General features: G+C 42.8%; 1 protein-coding gene across 4 annotated transcripts in view; it reads left to right on the plus strand.

The window, feature by feature from the left end:
- The first annotated feature begins 5,351 nt into the window (after window positions 1-5,351).
- EHMT1 (euchromatic histone lysine methyltransferase 1) overlaps window positions 5,352-19,252 on the plus strand; it is a 136,896-nt gene continuing 122,995 nt past the window's right edge. The window contains exon 1 of one of the 4 annotated variants that reach the window (XM_070758730.1): window positions 5,352-5,453. In XM_070758730.1, coding sequence (XP_070614831.1) covers window positions 5,433-5,453 — 21 coding nt within the window. In that variant the 5' untranslated portion in view covers window positions 5,352-5,432. Of the gene's footprint in view, window positions 5,471-19,252 lie in introns of all 4 variants that reach the window. The other 3 variants (XM_070758735.1, XM_070758722.1, XM_070758732.1) reach the window with 3 other exon arrangements.

A 19,252-nucleotide genomic window follows, 5' to 3' on the forward strand; every position in this document is an offset into this window, starting at 1 on the left:
CCTCCTAATCTGCAAAAGGCCACTTCGCTCTTCCTTGATGGCTGCCAGAAGCTTGCAAAGAGCGGACTTTTATTTTGGAGGACTTTGGGTGGAGGAAATTTTCCTTCGGAGACCCGTTGGGTGGCAGTAGCGTTTCACTCCTGTCTCTTTATTTTTCCTTTCCACTGCACAAAAAAAAAAAAAAGGATTGGGCTTAATGGCCTACTTTGGCGGAAACAAAGCTAAGGTTTGCATTCTTGGGCCTTTATTTATTTATTTTTTGCTCCAGAGTTGCCAAGCCTGTTACTTAACAATCCTGCATCTCTTTGCAAGGCTACTCTGGCTAACAGCCCTAAGAGAATCAGAGCTGGTCTTTTGGACTTTGAAGCTGGGAAATATCTCTTTACCTTGACCAGGAAGTGGATTGGATTGGACCTCCGTCCAACCTTTTATTTATTTCATTGATTTATTTGTTTTGTCACGTATGTATTGGTGGTATAAAATAATATTTATATTCATGATAGGAACAATATCGCCAAAAAAGCCTCTAGAGTTGTTAACCTGATCCTACGCAGCTTCTGCTCAGGCAATCTCACTCTACTCACAAGAGCCTACAAAGCTTTTGCCAGACCCATCCTAGACTACTGCTCATCTGTCTGGAACCCATATCACATCTCAGACATCAACACCCTTGAAAATGTCCAAAGATATTTCACCAGAAGAGCCCTTCACTCCTCCACTCGAAACAGAATATCCTACGAAAATAGACTAACAATCCTGGGCCTTGAAAGCCTAGAACTACGGCGCCTAAAACACGATTTGAGTATTACCCACAAGATCATATGCTGCAACGTCCTACCAGTCAATGACTACTTCAGCTTCAACCGCAATAACACGAGCACGCAACAGATTCAAACTTAATACGAACCGCGGCAAACTTGACTGTAAAAAATATGATTTCAACAATCGAGTTATCGAAGCGTGGAACTCATTACTGGACTCAATTGTGTCAACCCCTAACCCTCAACACTTCTCCCTTAGACTCTCCACAATTGACCTCTCCAGGTTCCTAAGAGGCCAGTAAGGGGTGTATATAAGTGCACTGGTGTGCCTTTCGTCCCCTGTCCAATTGTCTTTCCTTTCTTTCACCTATCTTATATATTCTCTTCCTTTCATATATCCTCTTCTTTCACCCTCTTTTATATTATCACATGTCTATCTTTCTTCCTATGTATTTGTGTATTGGACAAATGAATAAAATAAAATAAATAAAAAATAAAAAATATTTATATTCATGATACTAGTAAGAGAGAAACATTAGGACAGGGGACGGAAGGCACTCTGGTGCACTTATGCACGCCCCTTACTGACCTCTTAGGAATTGGGAGAGGTCAACAGTGGATAATCTAAGGGTAAAGTTTTTGGGGTTAGGTGACGATACTGGTAGTTAGTTCAATGCCTCAACTACTCAGTTACTAATGTCGTATTTCCCACAGTCGAATTTAGAGCGGTTTACTTTAAGTTAGTATCTGTTGTGTGCTCGTGTGTTGTTGTGGTTGAAGCTGAAGTAGTCATTGACCGAAAGGACGTTGTAGCAAATGATTTTATGGGCTATGCTTAGGTCGTGTTTAAGGCGACGTAGTTCTAAGCTTGCTTGAGCCATCTGGAATGTTGAACAAACAACGCAAGAGTCCTGATTTTAAACGGGATGTGCCTTATGATTTCGGCTCATGGGTCTGAGAATCAGCCTTGCGTAGGTTGTCAAAGCTTGCTGTGTTTCCTAAGAGATCTTTGATCTCTGGTGGAATGATCTCCCCGAGTGTTGAAAGAACATGGGTGGAAACAGTATGGTTCAATGATTGCAGGAGACCCATTGTGTCAGTGATCATCCATCCATCCACTCAAGATCTTTTACCACCCATAGAAACTAGAAAAAAGCTATGGAAAGTCGTGGAAATTCTAAAATGACCATCAGAATGTTTAAATTTAGATTTTACCAGAAATTTAAATGGCTTTAGAATCTTGCTTGCTTCTCTCAATAGTTTCTAGTGATCTTCTTCTTCTTCTTCTTCTTCTTCTTCTTCTTCTTCTTCTTCTTCTTCTTCTTCTTCTTCTTCTTCTTCATCTTCTTCTTCTTCATCGTCTTCTTCTTCATCGTCTTCTTCATCTCCTCCTCCTCCTCCTCCTCCTTCTCCTCCATCATTGTCTTCTTCTTTTCTCCTCTTCATCCGCTATCATCATCATCATCTTCTTCTTCTTCTTCTTCTTCTTCTTCTTCTTCTTCTTCTTCTTCTTCTTCTTCTTCATCATCTTCTTCTTCATCTCCTCCCCCTCCTCCTCTATCATTGTCTTCTTCTTTTCTCCTCTTCATCCTCTATCATCATCTTTTTCTTCTACTTCTTCTTCTTCTTCTTCTTCCTCCTCCTCCTCCTCCTCTAAATTCTCCTGCTTCTTAATTCTTTTACATTCTCCTCCTCTTCTAATATTTTTTTACATTCTCTTCCTCCTTGTCTAAATTCTCCTCCTCCTGCTGGTCCTCCTCCAGCTAGGCTATCTCTAAGCAATCCAGTAGTCTATTAATATAATTTTTTTTAAAAAAAAACACCACTTGCTATCAAAGTACTGTAATTAGGACTATTATCCCAGAGATAATTTATTATCGTTAGGGTGCCATTGTTTGCAATGACTATCGAAGGATGATGAAACCTTTCCTTAGCTAATATGCTTGGAGAATAACCTTCCCACCCATCACCCCCAGGGAAGCCACATGGGTAAAATGATGCAAGAATTGCATAGAGAAGAGAAGGGGAGCTCTTGCAAAAAAACCTGTACTGTATTGGGAATAAAATCAAGGACACGCGACCCAACTCTTTTGCTATGGCTAGTTTTGGTCTCAGTTGAGCCTTTTAATCAATCCAGCGATCTGGAGATCAGGGTTTGACTTTGGATTCCAGCATGCGAGCACTACTGTGGTTTATTCAGCAAGCCGTCATTAAAATCCTGGCATTTGAAGTCTGTGTTCCTTTTCCGACATAGCTAAATCCTCCTTCATGAATATTAGAACATAGAAACATAGAAGATTGAGGGCAGAAAAAGACCTCGTGGTCCATCTAGTCTGCCCTTACACTATTTCCCGTATTTTATCTTAGGATGGATCTATGTTTATCCCAGGCATGTTTAAATTCAGTTCCTGTGGATTTATCAACCACGTCTGCTGGAAGTTTGTTCCAAGGATCTACTACTCTTTCAGTAAAATAATATTTTCTCACGTTGCTTTTGATCTTTCCCCCAACTAACTTCAGATTGTGTCCCCTTGTTCTTGGGTTCACTTTCCTATTAAAAACACTTCCCTCCTGAACCTTATTTAACCCTTTAACATATTTAAATGTTACTATCATGTCCCCCTTTTCCCTTCTGTCCTCCAGACTATACAGATTGAGTTCTTTCCTGATAAATCTTTCTTGATAACATTGCTTCATCTAATCACCTTTTTCTGGAGCAAACTCTCTCCCACCGAACTCTTTGGGAGTTTTCTCCTTACACCTAAGTTTCACCTGAGTTTTTTTTTAAAAAAAAACTTTGCAGAATCTCTAACTGCTTGTTTTGTAGCGAAAGGGCACTCATTTTGAGAATAGAAACATCATTAATGGACAGTACAGTTTCTTCATTAGTTTCCTTTTTCATCACATAGTTTTCTCCTTTGCAAATTCAAAGGAATAACATTTTTCAACTTAAACGAACATTCATTTAAGTTGAAAGATGTTATTCCTTTGAATTTGCAAAAGAAAAAAACTTTTTAGGAGAAAAAATATCTCCTTTTGGATTTGGAAAAGGTCGATCTGGGATTACGTTCAGGACCAGAGACAGATAACAGGACACTAGCAGGCCCAAATCTATCGCAGGCCCAGAAAAACTTGGAAACTCGAGTTTTAATAAACAGTAACTTTAATGTTCGTTGGACCGCCTTCTGCCGCACGAATCCCAGCGACCAGTTAGGTCCCACAGAGTGGGCCTTCTCCGAGTCCCGTCAACTAAACAATGTCGATTGGCGGGACCCAGGGGAAGAGCCTTCTCTGTGGCGTCCCCGGCCATCTGGAACCAACTCCCCCCGAGATTAGAATTGCCCCCACCCTCCTTGCCTTTCGTAAGCTCCTCAAAACCCACCTCTACCCTCAGGCATGGGGGAACTGAGATATTCTTGCCCCCTAGGCCTCTACAATTTATGCATGGTATGTTTGTATGTATGTTTGGTTTTATAATAAGGGTTTTTTAGTTGTTTTAGTATTGGATTGTTACATGCTGTTTTTATCACTGTTGTTAGCCGCCCCGAGTCCACGGAGAGGGGCGGCATACAAATCCAATAAATAAATAATAAATAAATAAATATGTTTGCATGAAATTAACTGCTTCTTGCATTTTAAATTTAGAAACAGATCAACATTTAGATTTCTTATACATTGCATTTTTGTTCCTATTTTGTTGTGAGCCGGCTCACAACAACATACAGAGTTGGCCTCCTCCGGGTCCTGTCGACTAAGCAATGTAGGTTGGCAGGACCCCGGGGGAGGGCCTTCTCTGTGGCTGCCCCGGCTCTATGTAACCAACTACCCCCCTGATGTCCGTACTGCTCCCACCTGACTGACCATCCATAAGGTCACGAAGACCTGGCTCTGCCGGCAGGCCTGAGGGCCATGGACTTGACACCTTTCTTGGCCAAACTGTATGCATGTGATTATGTCTCTTTTTAATAAATGGGTTTTATTACGGGGTTTAGTTTTTAGTTATTATATTCGACTTCTTTTATTGCTTTGTATCTTTTGTACTTATATCATTATTTTGTAAGCCCCCCTGAATCCTTCGGATAAATAAATAAATAGAAAACAAATAAATAAATAAATAATAAAAAATAAACATATTTTCCAATGGCATTAAAATCAGGAGAGCTTTCACTTCAATAGGGCAAGGAATCAAAGTCCAAATAACGTCCGAGTATTTAATAAATTTTGCCCCATTCATTTTTAGCAGGGTAAAGGACCAGGCCCATAAAATCAAATATTCTCATTTTATTTTATTTTTAAAGCAGTTTTTAAAAAAAGTTTCCAAAATCCTCTTCTTTTTTTCCTTCTGCAAAGATGCAAACGGACCAAGGAGCAGCGGTGAAACTTCTTTTTAAATACGATTACAGTATAGTGAAAAAAAAATGCAATTCCCTAGTTGATTGCCCTAGCCAAGCCCCGCCCACCCCGTACGGCAAATTTTGCTGCTGCTGCTGCTGGGCGCGGCCATGACAGCCGGCATGAATCCCCGGCCGGCTTTACGGTTGGCGGCGACCGCGCAGGCGCACTCTTCTCCCCTCCTGAACGAATGAATGAAGAGGGGCGGGATGGAGGGAGGGCCGCGCGCAGCGAGCTTTCGAAAAGTGGGCGGGGCTACGCTTCAGGGCTGCTCCGGCCATGGCCACTGTGGATGCCGAGGTGAGTGTTGGCGCCGGGTGCGTCCACCTCCCTTTTAAGGCGCGGGGGGTACGGGTGGCGGTAAAAGGAGGAGACGAGACTTGAGAGGGGGGAGCCTCCCAACGGCCGTTCGGAAGCTGAGGCGACCCCCGGCGCTGCGCCGGCCCTCGCGTCCCTCCTCCTCCTTTCTTCCCTAGACCCTCCCCCCACCATCGCATGGTTCAGCCCAGCCCTCCCAATAGAAAGCATGAGCGGGGGCGCTCCCATTGTGTGCGGAAAGGGGTGGGCAATGGTGAAGTTGGCGCAGAGGGGGGAGCGGGGGAAATTAGGGAGAGAGCCCTGGAACCTGTATAGCCATCGTATGCTCCCTCACAGCTGCTACCCTAGCGCGGCCGCTATTCAGGTTCCGGGGTTGGCGAAGTGGCGGCCGCTATCCAGAGCCCGGGGTTTCGGCGTGGCTGCTCTCCAACCCAGTTGGCGATCCGCCATGCTCGGTCCGGGGCCCCGGCGGCGTGGGCGGGGCCAGAGGCGGAGAAGGAGCGCGTGAAGACAGGGCTGTTAATGACATATTCAGAGCGCTAGGTCCCGGGGCTGTTATGAATTATCCACCCTGCGGGGCCCTTGATTTCCCCTTCTTGCAAAAAGAATTCATTCATTGCTTTTTAGTCTTGCAAACTCTGCAATGCTGGGGAGGTTTAAATGCATATTGATTTTTTTCTCTTTCTTTTTTTCTAATGTTGATTTTGAGCGTTATTTTTGAAAGCAGGCTTGGGTGCTCTTAAGTTGGCTCCTCTGGCTGGAGACGATGGAGCTTGTAGTGCAATGTTAACTAGAGAAAGTTGGCGGTGTTATGCAAAGTTAATGCAAAGTCGGTGGTTTAATTTTGCAGGCTGCTTTTGAAAGCCTTTGTAAATCGGAGTTTTAATTTTACACGTGTGTGTGTATGTATATGCATATATTTATTTATTTTATTTATCTATTTATTAGATTTGTATGCCGCCCCTCTCCGTAGACTCATAGAATTTATATACAGTATATATAAAATTCATATAAAATATATATCAAATTCAGCAAAAACATGTGGCATATATATAGCATAAATTAAATAAACAGAAATTAAATCCTGCTTTCCTGGATTTTTGAAAACAACCAGAAGGCGCCCCCCCTTCAATTCCAGAGCCAACCGGTTCCATCCCTTTTTCGTCTACCTTTCCATAGGTGGAGCTGACCATTGTCAGGGAGCCCGCAGCATAGGGATGAAAGAGCCACATGAGGCTCCCGAGCCCTGGATTGCCGACCCCTGCTCTAGAAACAAACTGTTATGCTTAGCTTGCTCTACAAAGTCAGATTCACCATCAAAGAGAAAATTAGGATTGCATTTGGGCCTTCTTTCCAGGCCACCTTATAAAAATGTGCGGGTTTGTTGCAGCATGGTTGGAACAAGCGTCTGGTGTTTATAAACATGTATTAAAATTGGAATCTAGTCCTTCAAATGACTGTTTATGTTTATCGCCTCCTCACTATTTATATTACAAGGGTTGCCCAGAAAGTAATGCACCACATTTTTTTCTTCAACAATTATTTATTGAACACAATGAAACTTACACACAAGAAAGAATGATGTTTCTGCTACATTCTCTATTTTTCCACATGATCTCCGTCCCATTCTATGGCCTTCCTCCAGCGAGACACAAAGGCGTGTATGCCCTGTCGGTACCACTCCTTGTTCTGGTCACAAAGCCATTTCTGCACTGTGCGAATCACCTCTAATGGCCTCAACCTCTGTGCCCAGCGACTAACCGTATTTCTGTCGACTGCAGATTCTCCATAAGCTGTACACAAACATTTGTAAAAGTTCCCAACAGTTTCTTTCTCAACAGTGAGAAATTCATTGACAACACGATACTTGTAACGTTCATCACTTACAGACGCCATCTCAAAACACTGCTGCAGCTACGCTATTTTTCTGAAGAAATGCAAAATTTACACACACACTCCTGACAATTCAAATGATGCACAGTGGTACCTCTACTTAAGAACTTAATTCGTTCCACGACCAGGTTCTTAAGTAGAAACATTCTTAAGTAGAAGCAATTTTTCCCATAGGAATCAATGTAAAAGCAAATAATGTGTGCAAACCCATTAGGAAAGAAATAAAAGTTCGGAGGAGGAAGAAGAGGAGGAGGAGAGTCGCTGCCTAAGGAAGAAGGTGAGGTGAGGTGAATAAAAAAAATTCAAAACTTTAAGGCTTTAAAAAAAAGAGGGACTCTGAGGTGGCAAGGAGGAGCATTTGCCTCTAATATACCTGGCGCGAGGCTGCCTCCCATACACTGGTTGTTGCTACTGCTACTGCTACTGGTCGCTCACTTGCTTTGTAGCCGGCGCCTTTCCTTCACTGTGGTGACTCCTCGGCTGCCCAGAGCGAAGGGAGTGTTTCTTTTCTCTGGGTGCTGGCAGAGGTTTATTCCCTGTCCATGCGCCCAGAGAAAGGAAAATGCTTTGTTCGCTCTGGACTGCCAAAGCCTCCTTAAGCGCCACCGAAAGGCTTCCCTGGCAGCCCAGATGGCTGGGATTAAAGGGGGAATGGCAGGAAACTGTCCGGGCCTTCGTGCTGCTCTCAAATTTCCTGGGAGATTTTTCCCAGCTGGGGTTCTTAAGTAGAAAAATGGTTCTTAAGTAGAGGCAAAAAAATCTTGAACACCCGGTTCTTATCTAGAAAAGTTCATAAGTAGAGGCGTTTTTAAGTAGAGGTACCACTGAATATCTAAAGTTTCGCATTCGTACCATTACTGTAGCCTGAGAAAATATTTTTGGTGCATTACATTCTGGGCGTCCCTTGTAATATTGATTGTTTCCTGATTGCTTATTTGTATCCTATGACAATCAGCTTGTTTTCAGAAGTTGTGAATGTTCCAACACTGGAAGTTTTAAAGAAGATGTTGGATAGCCATTTGTCTGAAGTGATGTAGAGTTTCCTGCCTGAGCAGGGGGTTGGACTAGAAGACCTCCAAGGTCCCTTCCAACTCTGTTGTTATCATCGTCATTTTAATTTTAATCGCTTCTTTGTTGAAAAAAGTTATTTTGCAATCTGTCCAAATTTTGACTAGGATGCAATTCCGCAATCGGCTAATTTCCTGCTTTGCTTTGATCAAAATATTAGATTTCTCTCCTGAGAAATCAAATTATTATTATTATTATTATTATTATTATTATTATTATTATTATTATTATTATTAATTAGATTTGTATGCCGCCCCTCTCCGTAGACTCGGGGCGGCTTACAGCAATGATAAAAACAATATATAATGACAAATGTAATAGTTAGACTCCAAAATAACAATAATACATTTAAAAAGTCTAAAAAACAAAAAAACCCAATACAGTATATAAAAAACATACATACAGTCATATCATACGCAGAAAACTACATAGGCAGGGGGAGATGTTTCAGTTCCCCCACGCTTGACGACAGAGGTGGGTTTTAAGGAGTATACGAAAGGCAAGGAGGGTGGGGGCAGTTCTAATCTCTGGAGGGAGCTGATTCCAAAGGGTCGGAGCCGCCACAGAGAAGGCTCTTCCTCTGGGCCCCGCCAAATGACATTGTTTAGTTGACGGAACCCGGAGGAGACCAACTCTGTGGGACTTAACCGGTCGCTGGGATTCGTGCGGCAGAAGGCGGTTCAGAGCAAAGTAGGAAATTGGCTGATTGTGGAATTGCATCCTATTAACCAGTTTGCAAATCCTTGTTCTGAGGAATTATGGTGTACACGTGTTTCTCCCCCCCCCCCCCAAATATTCCCATTTATATAACACTCTCGATACTGGAAGAGCTATCGCCTCTTAAGTGCCAAATGTTTTGGAAGAAAACGGTGTTTGCCAACTTCCTGGAATGCACAGTGGCAACTAGCTGCCATATTCATAATTTCTTGAAATATCTCCATTAAAAAGCTACAGCTCTGTTAATGCACCGCTAGAGACGGGAAATGTCACTGGACTTGCTGGGAAGATGCCGTTTGGCCTGTCTTCTCACTGAGCGGTAGGCCAGGCGCTTCTGCCCTCCAGAAAACATTCCCTTGGAGTTCCTGCCTTTAATCAGAATATCTCTGGAACTGCCTTCTGCCGCACGAATCCCAGCGACTGGTTAGGTCCCACAGAGTTGGCCTTCTCTGGGTCCCGTTGACTAAACAATGTCGTTTGGCGCGACCCAGGGGAAGAGCCTTCTCTGTGGCGGCCCCAACCCTCTGGAACCAGTTCCCCCCGGAGATCAGAACTGCCCCCACCCTCCTTGCCTTTCGTAAAGTTCTTAAGACCCATCTCTGCCGTCAGGCATGGGGGAACTGAGACATCTCCCCCAGGCCTATACAGTTTATACATGGTATGTTTGTGTGTATGCTTGCTTTTAATAATGGGGTTTTTAGTGTTTTTAAAATTATTAGATTTGTTCTTACATTGTCTTTGTTATTGTTGTGAGCCGCCCCGAGTCTACGGAGAGGGGCGGCATACAAATCTAATAAATAATAATAATAATAATAATAATAATAATATAATAATAATAATAACAAACAACAACAACAACTGCGGTGAGGAAGGTGAGCTGCAAATGAACACCACGTAGACAACGCTGGCACACCTGTCAAAAAAACCCCCATTGGTGTACACTCTTGCCCTGCAGAGTTAAAAAAATAAAGTGATTCAGCCCGTTTGATTTAGTGGAAGACAAAAGCGATAAAATCTTTTAATTTCCCCATTAAAAAAACAAAAACAAGAGAGGAAGCTTTGGTGTGGTGTCCTAAGGCAAGCAAAGTAATAGGAAGGGTTTTTTTAAAAAAAAAAAATGGTAGCATCAATTTTTCACGTCCCCGAGATTTATTTTATTTATTTGTTTGTTTATTTATTAATTAATTCGAACTTCTATGCCGCCCAATCCCGAAGGACTCGGGGCAGCTTACAACAGTATAAAATAGAAAAACAGTAAAAAAAAAGAAGAAGCCAAATATAGAATCTGAACTCTAAAACCATAATTAAAAGCAATAATCAACTACCGGTAAGCCAACATGCATACTTGACATTCATACAATTTGGCCATGATTGTTGTTGGTTCATGGCCCCCAGGCTGCCTGCCGGCAAAGCCAGGTCTTGTTGGCCTTACGGAAAGAAAGAAATATTTTGTGATATTTATATCCCACCCAACTACAGTAAGTCTCTGGGCGGCTCACAATGATCACAACCACTGTCAATAATATAAAAGTGACACAATAAAAAGAGCAAATGACGCAAAATACATAAATAGCCTTTAAAACCATGCACGCACTCAAGTCATTCCTAGTCCCAGGTCTGCCGGAAAAGCCAGGTCTTAACGGTTTTCTGGAAGACCGGTAGGGTGGGAATAGTAACAGATCTCTGGAGGCAATTGATTCCAAAGAGTCGGAGCCACCACAGAGAAGGCCCTGCCAGTCGCCATTGTTTGGCTGACGAGACCCGGAGAAGGCCAACTCTGTGGGCTCTTATTGGTCGCTGGGAGCTATAAAATAGGGCAATATTGTTTGAGAACCAAAGGAAATGCTGCAGAGGAGGCATCCCAGGTCAAAATGGTGTTGAGATGTGTTAAGGTTTTGTGTTATTGGTGTACAGTGAAGGGATCACACGTTGCAAGTTGCATGGTTGTGAGGTTGTATATAACAAGGAAGAGGCAGGCTTTTGACGTGGTTTGGCTAGAGTATAAGGATTGTAACCAGGTAAGGTGGATTTATTCTGTTTGCAATTAGAGGTTTTTTTGTGGGTCTGTATGATGCAATGATTCAAGTGTTAGGTCTCAGATCCAGCACAAGGACAAGGAGAGATCCCCCCCCCCCCATATTTGAACGAAGTGACAACAGCAGCTATTGCGGTAAATGCCAAGCCCAATTCGGATTTCTGGGTTGGGAAGATGAAATAAGTTGAAGAGCATCTGACCCTTATGGAGATGCACAAATATAGAGATTTAGATGGTATGATTCACAGACAGCCTGTTGTGTCGGAGTTAGACAAATGGGGTCATTCTGTACAGCAAAATCTTTGGATGCAGCAGACAAAAATTTTAGTTTGGGTTTTACTCTCCCCCCAAATGTTGGACCAAAGACCTTTGCTCCCGAAGCAGCCCACACAATTCACAAGTCATTTTTTTTTTGGCCTGTCAGTTCCCCTGTCAAAAGATGGAAATGGTGTCAGTTACATAAGGAGGTGAATTAGGCCAATTACCTGAAAATTGCCTTTAATGGACTTGTGGCTCCAGTAAACACTTTTCCCCTTGCTTAGTCTGGGAAACTGACTATAATCGAGCTATCAGACTATAATCCAGCCACTCTCAACTTTTGAGTTGGTTTTTGCATCTTCCGGGCTCCATTGAATATCTTAAGTTAGAGATGTTTTTTGTGTTTAAGTACTGGCTGGGATTTCCCATTGAACTAAAGCTGATTGACTTGGCTTTGGCATACTGTAATGTGTGAACCTGCCTGTTGACGCCTGCAAATCATGGTTTTAAGGCCTTAATGTGTTGTGTAGCAAGTAGCAGTTTCTTCAGGAAATTGTGGCTTACCCACAATATGAAATCCAGTCTGGTTAAATCATTGAATAATGGTAGGGTATGTTGAAGTCTTTTGTTGATAGGTGATGAATATCTCTCTCCCTTTTATCTACATCCATCCATCAATCCATCTATCCATCCATCCATTTGTCTTCTTCCCCTCATTCCTGTCTCCATCCATCCATCCATATTTATCCATCTCTCTTTCTGTGTGTCTGTCTATCCATCCCACCTTCCCATCCATCTGTCTGTCCGTCCATCTTTCCCCCCTCATTCCTGCCTCTATCTATCTATCGATCCATCCTTATCTATCCATCTCTCTGTCTGTCTGTCTATCCCTCCTGCCTGTCCATCCGTCCATCTATCCTCTTCCTCTCATTCCTGTCTCCATCCATCCGTCCGTCCGTCCGTCCGTCTGTCCATCTTTCCCCCCTCATTCCTGCCTCTATCTATATATCGATCCATCCTTATCTATCCATCTCTCTGTCTGTCTGTCTATCCCTCCTGCCTGTCCATCCATCCATCTATCCTCTTCCTCTCATTCCTGTCTCCATCCATCCATCTTCTTCCCCTCATTCCTGCCTCTATCTATCGATCCATCCATCCCTATCTATCCATCTCTCTCTCTCTCTGTCTGTCTATCACTGACGCTTATGGATCCATCCCTCCAGCCAGCACACAGTGTTGGTGTGATGTGGGTGTATCTAGGTACACCCACAACAGCTCGCGCGCCCACATTCTGGATTAACTGAAGTCTCCGAACACTTTTCAAGGGTAGCCGCATGTAGAGCGCGTTGCAATTTGGCTTTGCTTTGCTGGGGATTAGTAAAGCTGTTTGAACACCACAGCAAGCATAAAGATTTTCCAGTGCTTGCGTGCTGCATATCATCATTTCTGCCTGTCAATTTGGAAAAAACGTGCAAGAGACGGGTGAAAATGCAACTGGGTTTCCTCCCCTCCCAATGATGCTTGTTTTAACAGCTTTGTTGAAACGATTTGATTGTCTTTTCGGATCTGTTATAGATTATACAGCAGTAGAAGTAGACATATCCAGGTAGACCTAACCTGTAGACTTAATCGTGCCTTTAAAAAGAAAGAAAGAATATGTATTTTATGAAATGTATTTTATAATGAAGCAGGCGAAGCTGGACAGCAGAAGAATTTAAAACTTAAATTTGCCATCTCCTGGGGATTGATCCAAAGTCGGCCAGGTGGCTTTCGTGCCTAAGGTGGGACTAGAATTCACCTTCTCCTGGTGATTGACCCAAAGTGTTCTGATCAGGGGGAAATCTTTCTCCGCAAATCTCTCTCCCCAAAAATCCATGCTGTTGCGTTCTCCTTTTCCAGAGAAACCAATTTATATACATCTCTCTCATCTCCAGATCCTGGGAGCTATTTTAAGTTATCTCGGTGGCTTAATAAGCACAAGAAATGACCTTAGTGTGCACCAAGGGTGACTGGGCATAAAACAACAGGCTTGTTTTCTGAAACTATAAAGGCCAGTTTTTATTATGGTTAGCAGTTCCTGGACCAGCCAGCTTGTAATCTTCTAAAATTCTCCATTTATGAGTCTACGCAAAAGAGTTAAGAGTGCCTTGCACCCTTGTAAAAGACAGAATCCTGGATCGGTGCAAAGAAACCTAGATTTATACACCAAGGGTGAGATCTTTCATAGAAACATAGAAGATTGACGGCAGGAAAAGACCTCATGGTCCATCTAGTCTGCCCTTATACTATTTCCTGTATTTTATCTTAGGATGGATCTATGTTTATCCCAGGCATGTTTCAATTCAGTTTCTGTGGATTTACCAACCACGTCTGCTGGAAGTTTGTTCCACTTTCAGTCAAATAATATTTTCTCATGTTGCTTCTGATCTTCCCCCCGACTAACCTCAGATTGTGCCCCCTTGTTCTTGTGTTCACTTTCCTATTAAAAACACTTCCCTCCTGAACCTTAATTAACCCTTTAACATATTTAAATGTTTCGATCATGTCCCCCCTTTTCCCCTCTGTCCTCCGGACTCTACAGATTGAGTTCATGAAGTCTTTCCTGATCAGTTTTATGCTTAAGACCTTCTACCATTTTTTAGCCTGTCTTTGGACCCGTTCAGTTTTATCAATATCTTTGTTCTGAGTTTGGGTTTTGCCCCATGTAATATTTTGAATGTCTATGCGACGTTTTGGTGAAATCACATTCACCATCATCAGGCTGAAGTTGTAAGCTTCGTGCTGCTGTAAATATAGTTGCACGAAGCTTACAACTTCAGCCTGATGATGGTGAATGTGATTTCACCAAAACGTCGCATAGACATTCAAAATATTACACAGGGCAAAACCCGAACTCAGAACAATCTACATACATATACCCGTGAAAATCTACGAAAACACACACACACACACACACACACACACACATATATATATACTTCTTTTAGAGAAATGTCAAGGAGAGTTCTAGAGACCTTATATATATATATATATATATATATATATATATATATATATATATATATATATATGTTTTCGTAAATTTTCACGGGTATATGTATGTAGATTGTTCTGAGTTCGGGTTTTGCCCTGTGTAATATTTTGCAGATATATATATTAAGGGCCCTACCCAAAATGAATAAAACTCCCTCGCCATCCAGAGCAAGAAGGGTTGGTGAGAAGGGCTTAATTTACTGTCAGCTGTCATTACTGAGTCTAATAAGGGCGATTAAAAACCTTTTTCTGCAGTCCCTTAACTCTTTTAGCTGCTCATTACCCTGGAGCTGATAACTTTAAATCCCTACGTTATGGCTCTAAGGATTGTAATTACCCTCCTGTGATAAATCTCCTTTTTGCCAGGCAGGTGTGTGGGGGAGTTATTGGTATTTTTTTCCCCTGGTTGGTTTATTCCTCAAGTTTAGAGCCCACTAACAAACCCGCCCTTCCTCTAAACTGCTTTTGTGGCTATTCAGTATTTTAGGGAAGGTTAAAACACTAGGAACACAGTGGTGGCTAAGTGGCTAAGACGCCAAACTTGTGGATCGGAAAGGTTGGCAGTTTGGCAGTTTGAATCCCTAGAGTGAGCTCTCGTTACTTGTTAGTCTCTTGACCAACTTGAACATTGGCTGCTATCTAACAAAATGAAATTCAATGGAGGAAAAAAAGTAAGCGGTATATAAGTCTAAATGCTATTGCTAACTTAACAACTGCAGCAATTCCGTTTGGGACAAGAAAGCGTTGTAAAACGAGGACGCAATCATTTTGCAACCGCCTTGCTTTGTTTATTAACCAGACCAAAAACTTGGGCTCAATCGTTGAAAGTCGAGGACTACCTTCCTGGTCTTACAAAGCAGCCTTAAAAAAAAAAAAAATTCCTTCCAACCTGTAGCCCCTCAAGACATCTTTGGGCCCGATGATTGACAGAATCGGTTGTTTTGGGGCTGTGTTTTTTTTATCGTCCACAGCTTTCAAAGCTTTGCAGATTGAACTGGAATAACTGAGTCTGAAATAACCACCAAGACTTGGCTGGCTTTCTTTGTATAGTCTGGAGCAGTGTTTCCCAACCTTGGCAACTTGAAGATATTTGGACTTCAACTCCCAGAATTCCCCAGCCAGCAAATGCTGGCTGGGGAATTCTGGGAATTGAAGTCCAGATGTCTTCAAGTTGCCAAGGTTGGGAAACACTGGTCTGGAGGACAGAGGGGAAAAGGCGGGACATGATCGAAACATTTAAATATATTAAAGGGTTAAATAAGGTCCAGGAGGGAAGTGTTTTTAATAGGAAAGTGAGCACAAGAACAAGGGGACACAATCTGAAGTTAGTTGGGGGAAAGATCAAAAGCAACATGAGAAAATATTATTTTACTGAAAGAGTAGTAGATCCTTGGAACAAACTTCCAGCAGACGTGGTAGATAAATCCACAGTAACTGAATGTAAACATGCCTGGGATAAACATATATCCATCCTAAGATAAAATACAAAAAAATAGTATAAGGGCAGACTAGATGGATCATGAGGTCTTTTTCTGCTGTCAGACTTCTATGTTTCTATGTTTCTCTACATCGTAGACTTCCTTGTGTATACACTCCAAAGGTTAGCTTCGGTTACCATACTTAGCCTAGTCTGATATTGCTTATGTGCGGGTCGGGTGGGGGTGCAGTCCAGGTTAAACCTGTTTGAAACGGGCCCCATGTTTCCGGCTAGAAATAGAGAGCCTTTTGTGTTTGACAATAGGTAGATGTGATGCTTCCACGAATCCACCATCTCAGGGATTTGACTGTTTTTTTCCGGTGGGTTCTGCAAAGGGGGAATCCATTATTCATCCTGTCGAGTCTTTTAGTCTCCCTCTTCTAAGAGGGAGATTGTGATCCCATTGTATAGAGCGCTGGTGAGACCACGTTTGGAATGCTGTGTCCAGTTCTGGAGACTTCACCTACAAAAAGAGATAGATCAAATTGAACGGGTCCAAAGACGGGCTACAAAAATGGTGGAAGATCTTAAGCATAAAACTTATCAGGAAAGACTTCATGAACTCAATCTGTATAGTCTGGAGGACAGAAGGGAAAGGGGGGGACATGTTCGAAACGTTTAAATATGCGAAAGGGTTAAATAAGGTTCAAGAGGGAAGTGTTTTTAATAGGAAAGTGAACAGAAGAACAAGGGGGCACAATCGGAGGTTAGTTGGGGGAAAGGAAAGAAGCAACGTGAGAAAATATTTGACTGAAAGAGTAGTAGATGCTTGGAATAAACTTCCAGCGGATGTGGTTGGTAAATCCACAGTGACTGAATTTAAACATGCCTGGGATAAACATAGTGTATATCCATCCCAAGATAAAATACAGGAAATAGTAAAAGGGCAGACTAGATGGATCATGGGGTCTTTTTCTGCCGTCAATCTTCTGTGTTGCTATGTTTATATTTTGGGAATGCTTAATGCCAGCCAGTCTTTTCCTATAAAGGGGTCCTTGGTGGTCTCTGAGCTTTGGGGTTTTTTCTTGCAGACGTTTCCTTACCCAAATCTAGTTTGCAACCCCCACCGCCCCCATTAAACTCAGCACCAAGGACTCCCAGCGTCCTCCTCCTCCCCCCATAAACTCAACTCCCTTCTAACACTGATGATGTTACCTAGTTTGGCTCATGAAACGTTTGTAAGAAAACTTCCAAGCTCTGATAACACCAAGGAGCTCACAGTCTATTTATTTATTGGATTTGTATGCCGCCCCTCTCTGTCATCGTCCTCTTCCTCCTCTTCCTCTTCTTCCTCCTCTTCCTCCTCTTCCTCCTCTTCCTCCTCTTCCTCCTCTTCCTCCTCTTCCTCTTCCTCTTCCTCTTCCTCTTCCTCTTCCTCTTCCTCTTCTTCTTCTTCTTCTTCTTCTTCCTCCTCCTCCTCCTCCTCCTCTGATTCTTCTCTTTTTCCTCTTCTTCCTCTCCTTTTCTTCCTCCTCTTCCTCTTCCTCCTCCTCTTCTTCTTCTCTTTTTCCTCTTCCTCTTCCTCTCTTCTTCTTCCTCCTCCTCCTCGTTTCTTCTCCTTTTTCTTCTTCTTCTTCCCACCTCCTCCTCCTTCCTCCTCCCCTCCTCCTCCCATAAACTCAACTCCCTTTTAACACCGATGATGTTCCCTACTTTGAGTCTTGAAATGTCTGCAAGAAAACCACCAAACTCAGGGACCCCACAGTCTTCCTCCTCCTCCACACCCCTACTACCTTCTAGCCCTGATGACACTACCTAGTCGGGTCATGAAACGTCTTGCAAGGAAACCACCTCGTTTCCATCCCCCGAGCTACCAATAATTCTCCTTTATCGATCTTTTTTCTCCTGGGTGTTCTTGGAGCCTATTTCAGGACGACGCGTCCCTGAATAAATCCTGGTGGGACTTTGATCCGTTTCACACAAAAGAAGAAGAAAAAAAAGAGACATCTTTATTTTTAGCAAGTGACATTTTCCTAAACCAGTGGAAACTTCTCCCCACCTCCCTTCTTTTTAAAAAATAAAATAAAAATCAGGATGGGTCCATTTTTGGGAAGGGTAAAAAAAAATGGCGTGGCAGCGATAGGATGCTATGCAAACCGCATCTGTTTTTGTTTCCCCTGTTCTTATCTTCAAACCTACCCTTTTCTCTTGACAAAGACCCATAAATCCACGTTGTCATAGAAACAGCAAAAAAAGCCCCAATTGAAGCGTTAAAATTTACACACACACACACATGCAGAGATTTGCATATGCATGGTCTAGGTTTTTTAAAAAATGGCTTATGATTCTCCCCTCTCTCCTTGCTTGGGGATCTCTCTCCAGATGTTGGGGGGCCTCCGAGGCTTTGTATTCCCATCATCAGGGTTTCCACCCCCCACCCCCCCCCCACACTAAATGAACCCAACTGGTATGAAAAGAGGTTGGGTGGGTGGGCTACCTCCATCCGTCCTCCCTTTTTTTGTCTTTGAGGAAGGCGAAAATCTCCTTGAATCTCTCTGTTTTGGTCCATGAGCTGGAATTTTGATTCCCCCCCTTGGAAACATCTGGCTACCTTAAAAATAAATGGGGGACAAAATGGTGGGAAAAAAGATAAGAGGATCAACCAGCCTTCTGGCATGCAAATGGGTTTGTGTTTAGGACAATTTCTGCTTTATCTGCCTCCTTCTCCTTCTCCACATCTGCCTTCGCCTCCTTCTCCTCTTTGTTCTTCTTCTCCTTTTCACCAGTCTCTTCTCCTTTTCCATTTTTTCCTCCTTCTTCCCTTCTCTTTTTAACCTCCCCCTTGTTGTCTTTTTCTTACTCCTTCTCTTTCTCATCTGCCTCCTTCTCATCCTTCCCTTCTCTTTCTCCCCTCTTTCTCCTTTCACTCTTCCCTTTCTCCCCTTCTTCTCCTTCTCTCCTTTTTCTATTCCTTTTCATCCTTCCCATTCTCCTCATTCTCCCCCTCCTTCTCTTTCTCCTCTGCCTTCACCTCCTTCTCATTCTTCCCTTCTCCCCTTTCTCCATTCATTCTTCTCTCTCTCTCTCCCCCTTCTACCTCTCTCCTTTTTCTATTCCTTTTCATCCTCCTTCTCCTTCTCTTTCTACTCTGCCTCTGACTCCTTCTCATCCTTCCTTTCTCCTTTTTCTCCTCCTTTTCATCTTTCTTTTTTCCTGTTTCCCCCCCTCTCCTTCTTCCCCTCTGCCTTCTTCTCTTTTCCATCCTTATCTCTTTCATCTTCATATTTCTCCTACCCTTCTTTTCATCCTTCTCTTTCTGTTTCTCCTCCCTCTCCTTCTACTCCTTTCTCTCTCCCATCC

This window comes from Erythrolamprus reginae, chromosome 8 (genome assembly GCF_031021105.1).
Source record: "Erythrolamprus reginae isolate rEryReg1 chromosome 8, rEryReg1.hap1, whole genome shotgun sequence".
NCBI lineage: Eukaryota > Metazoa > Chordata > Lepidosauria > Squamata > Dipsadidae > Erythrolamprus > Erythrolamprus reginae.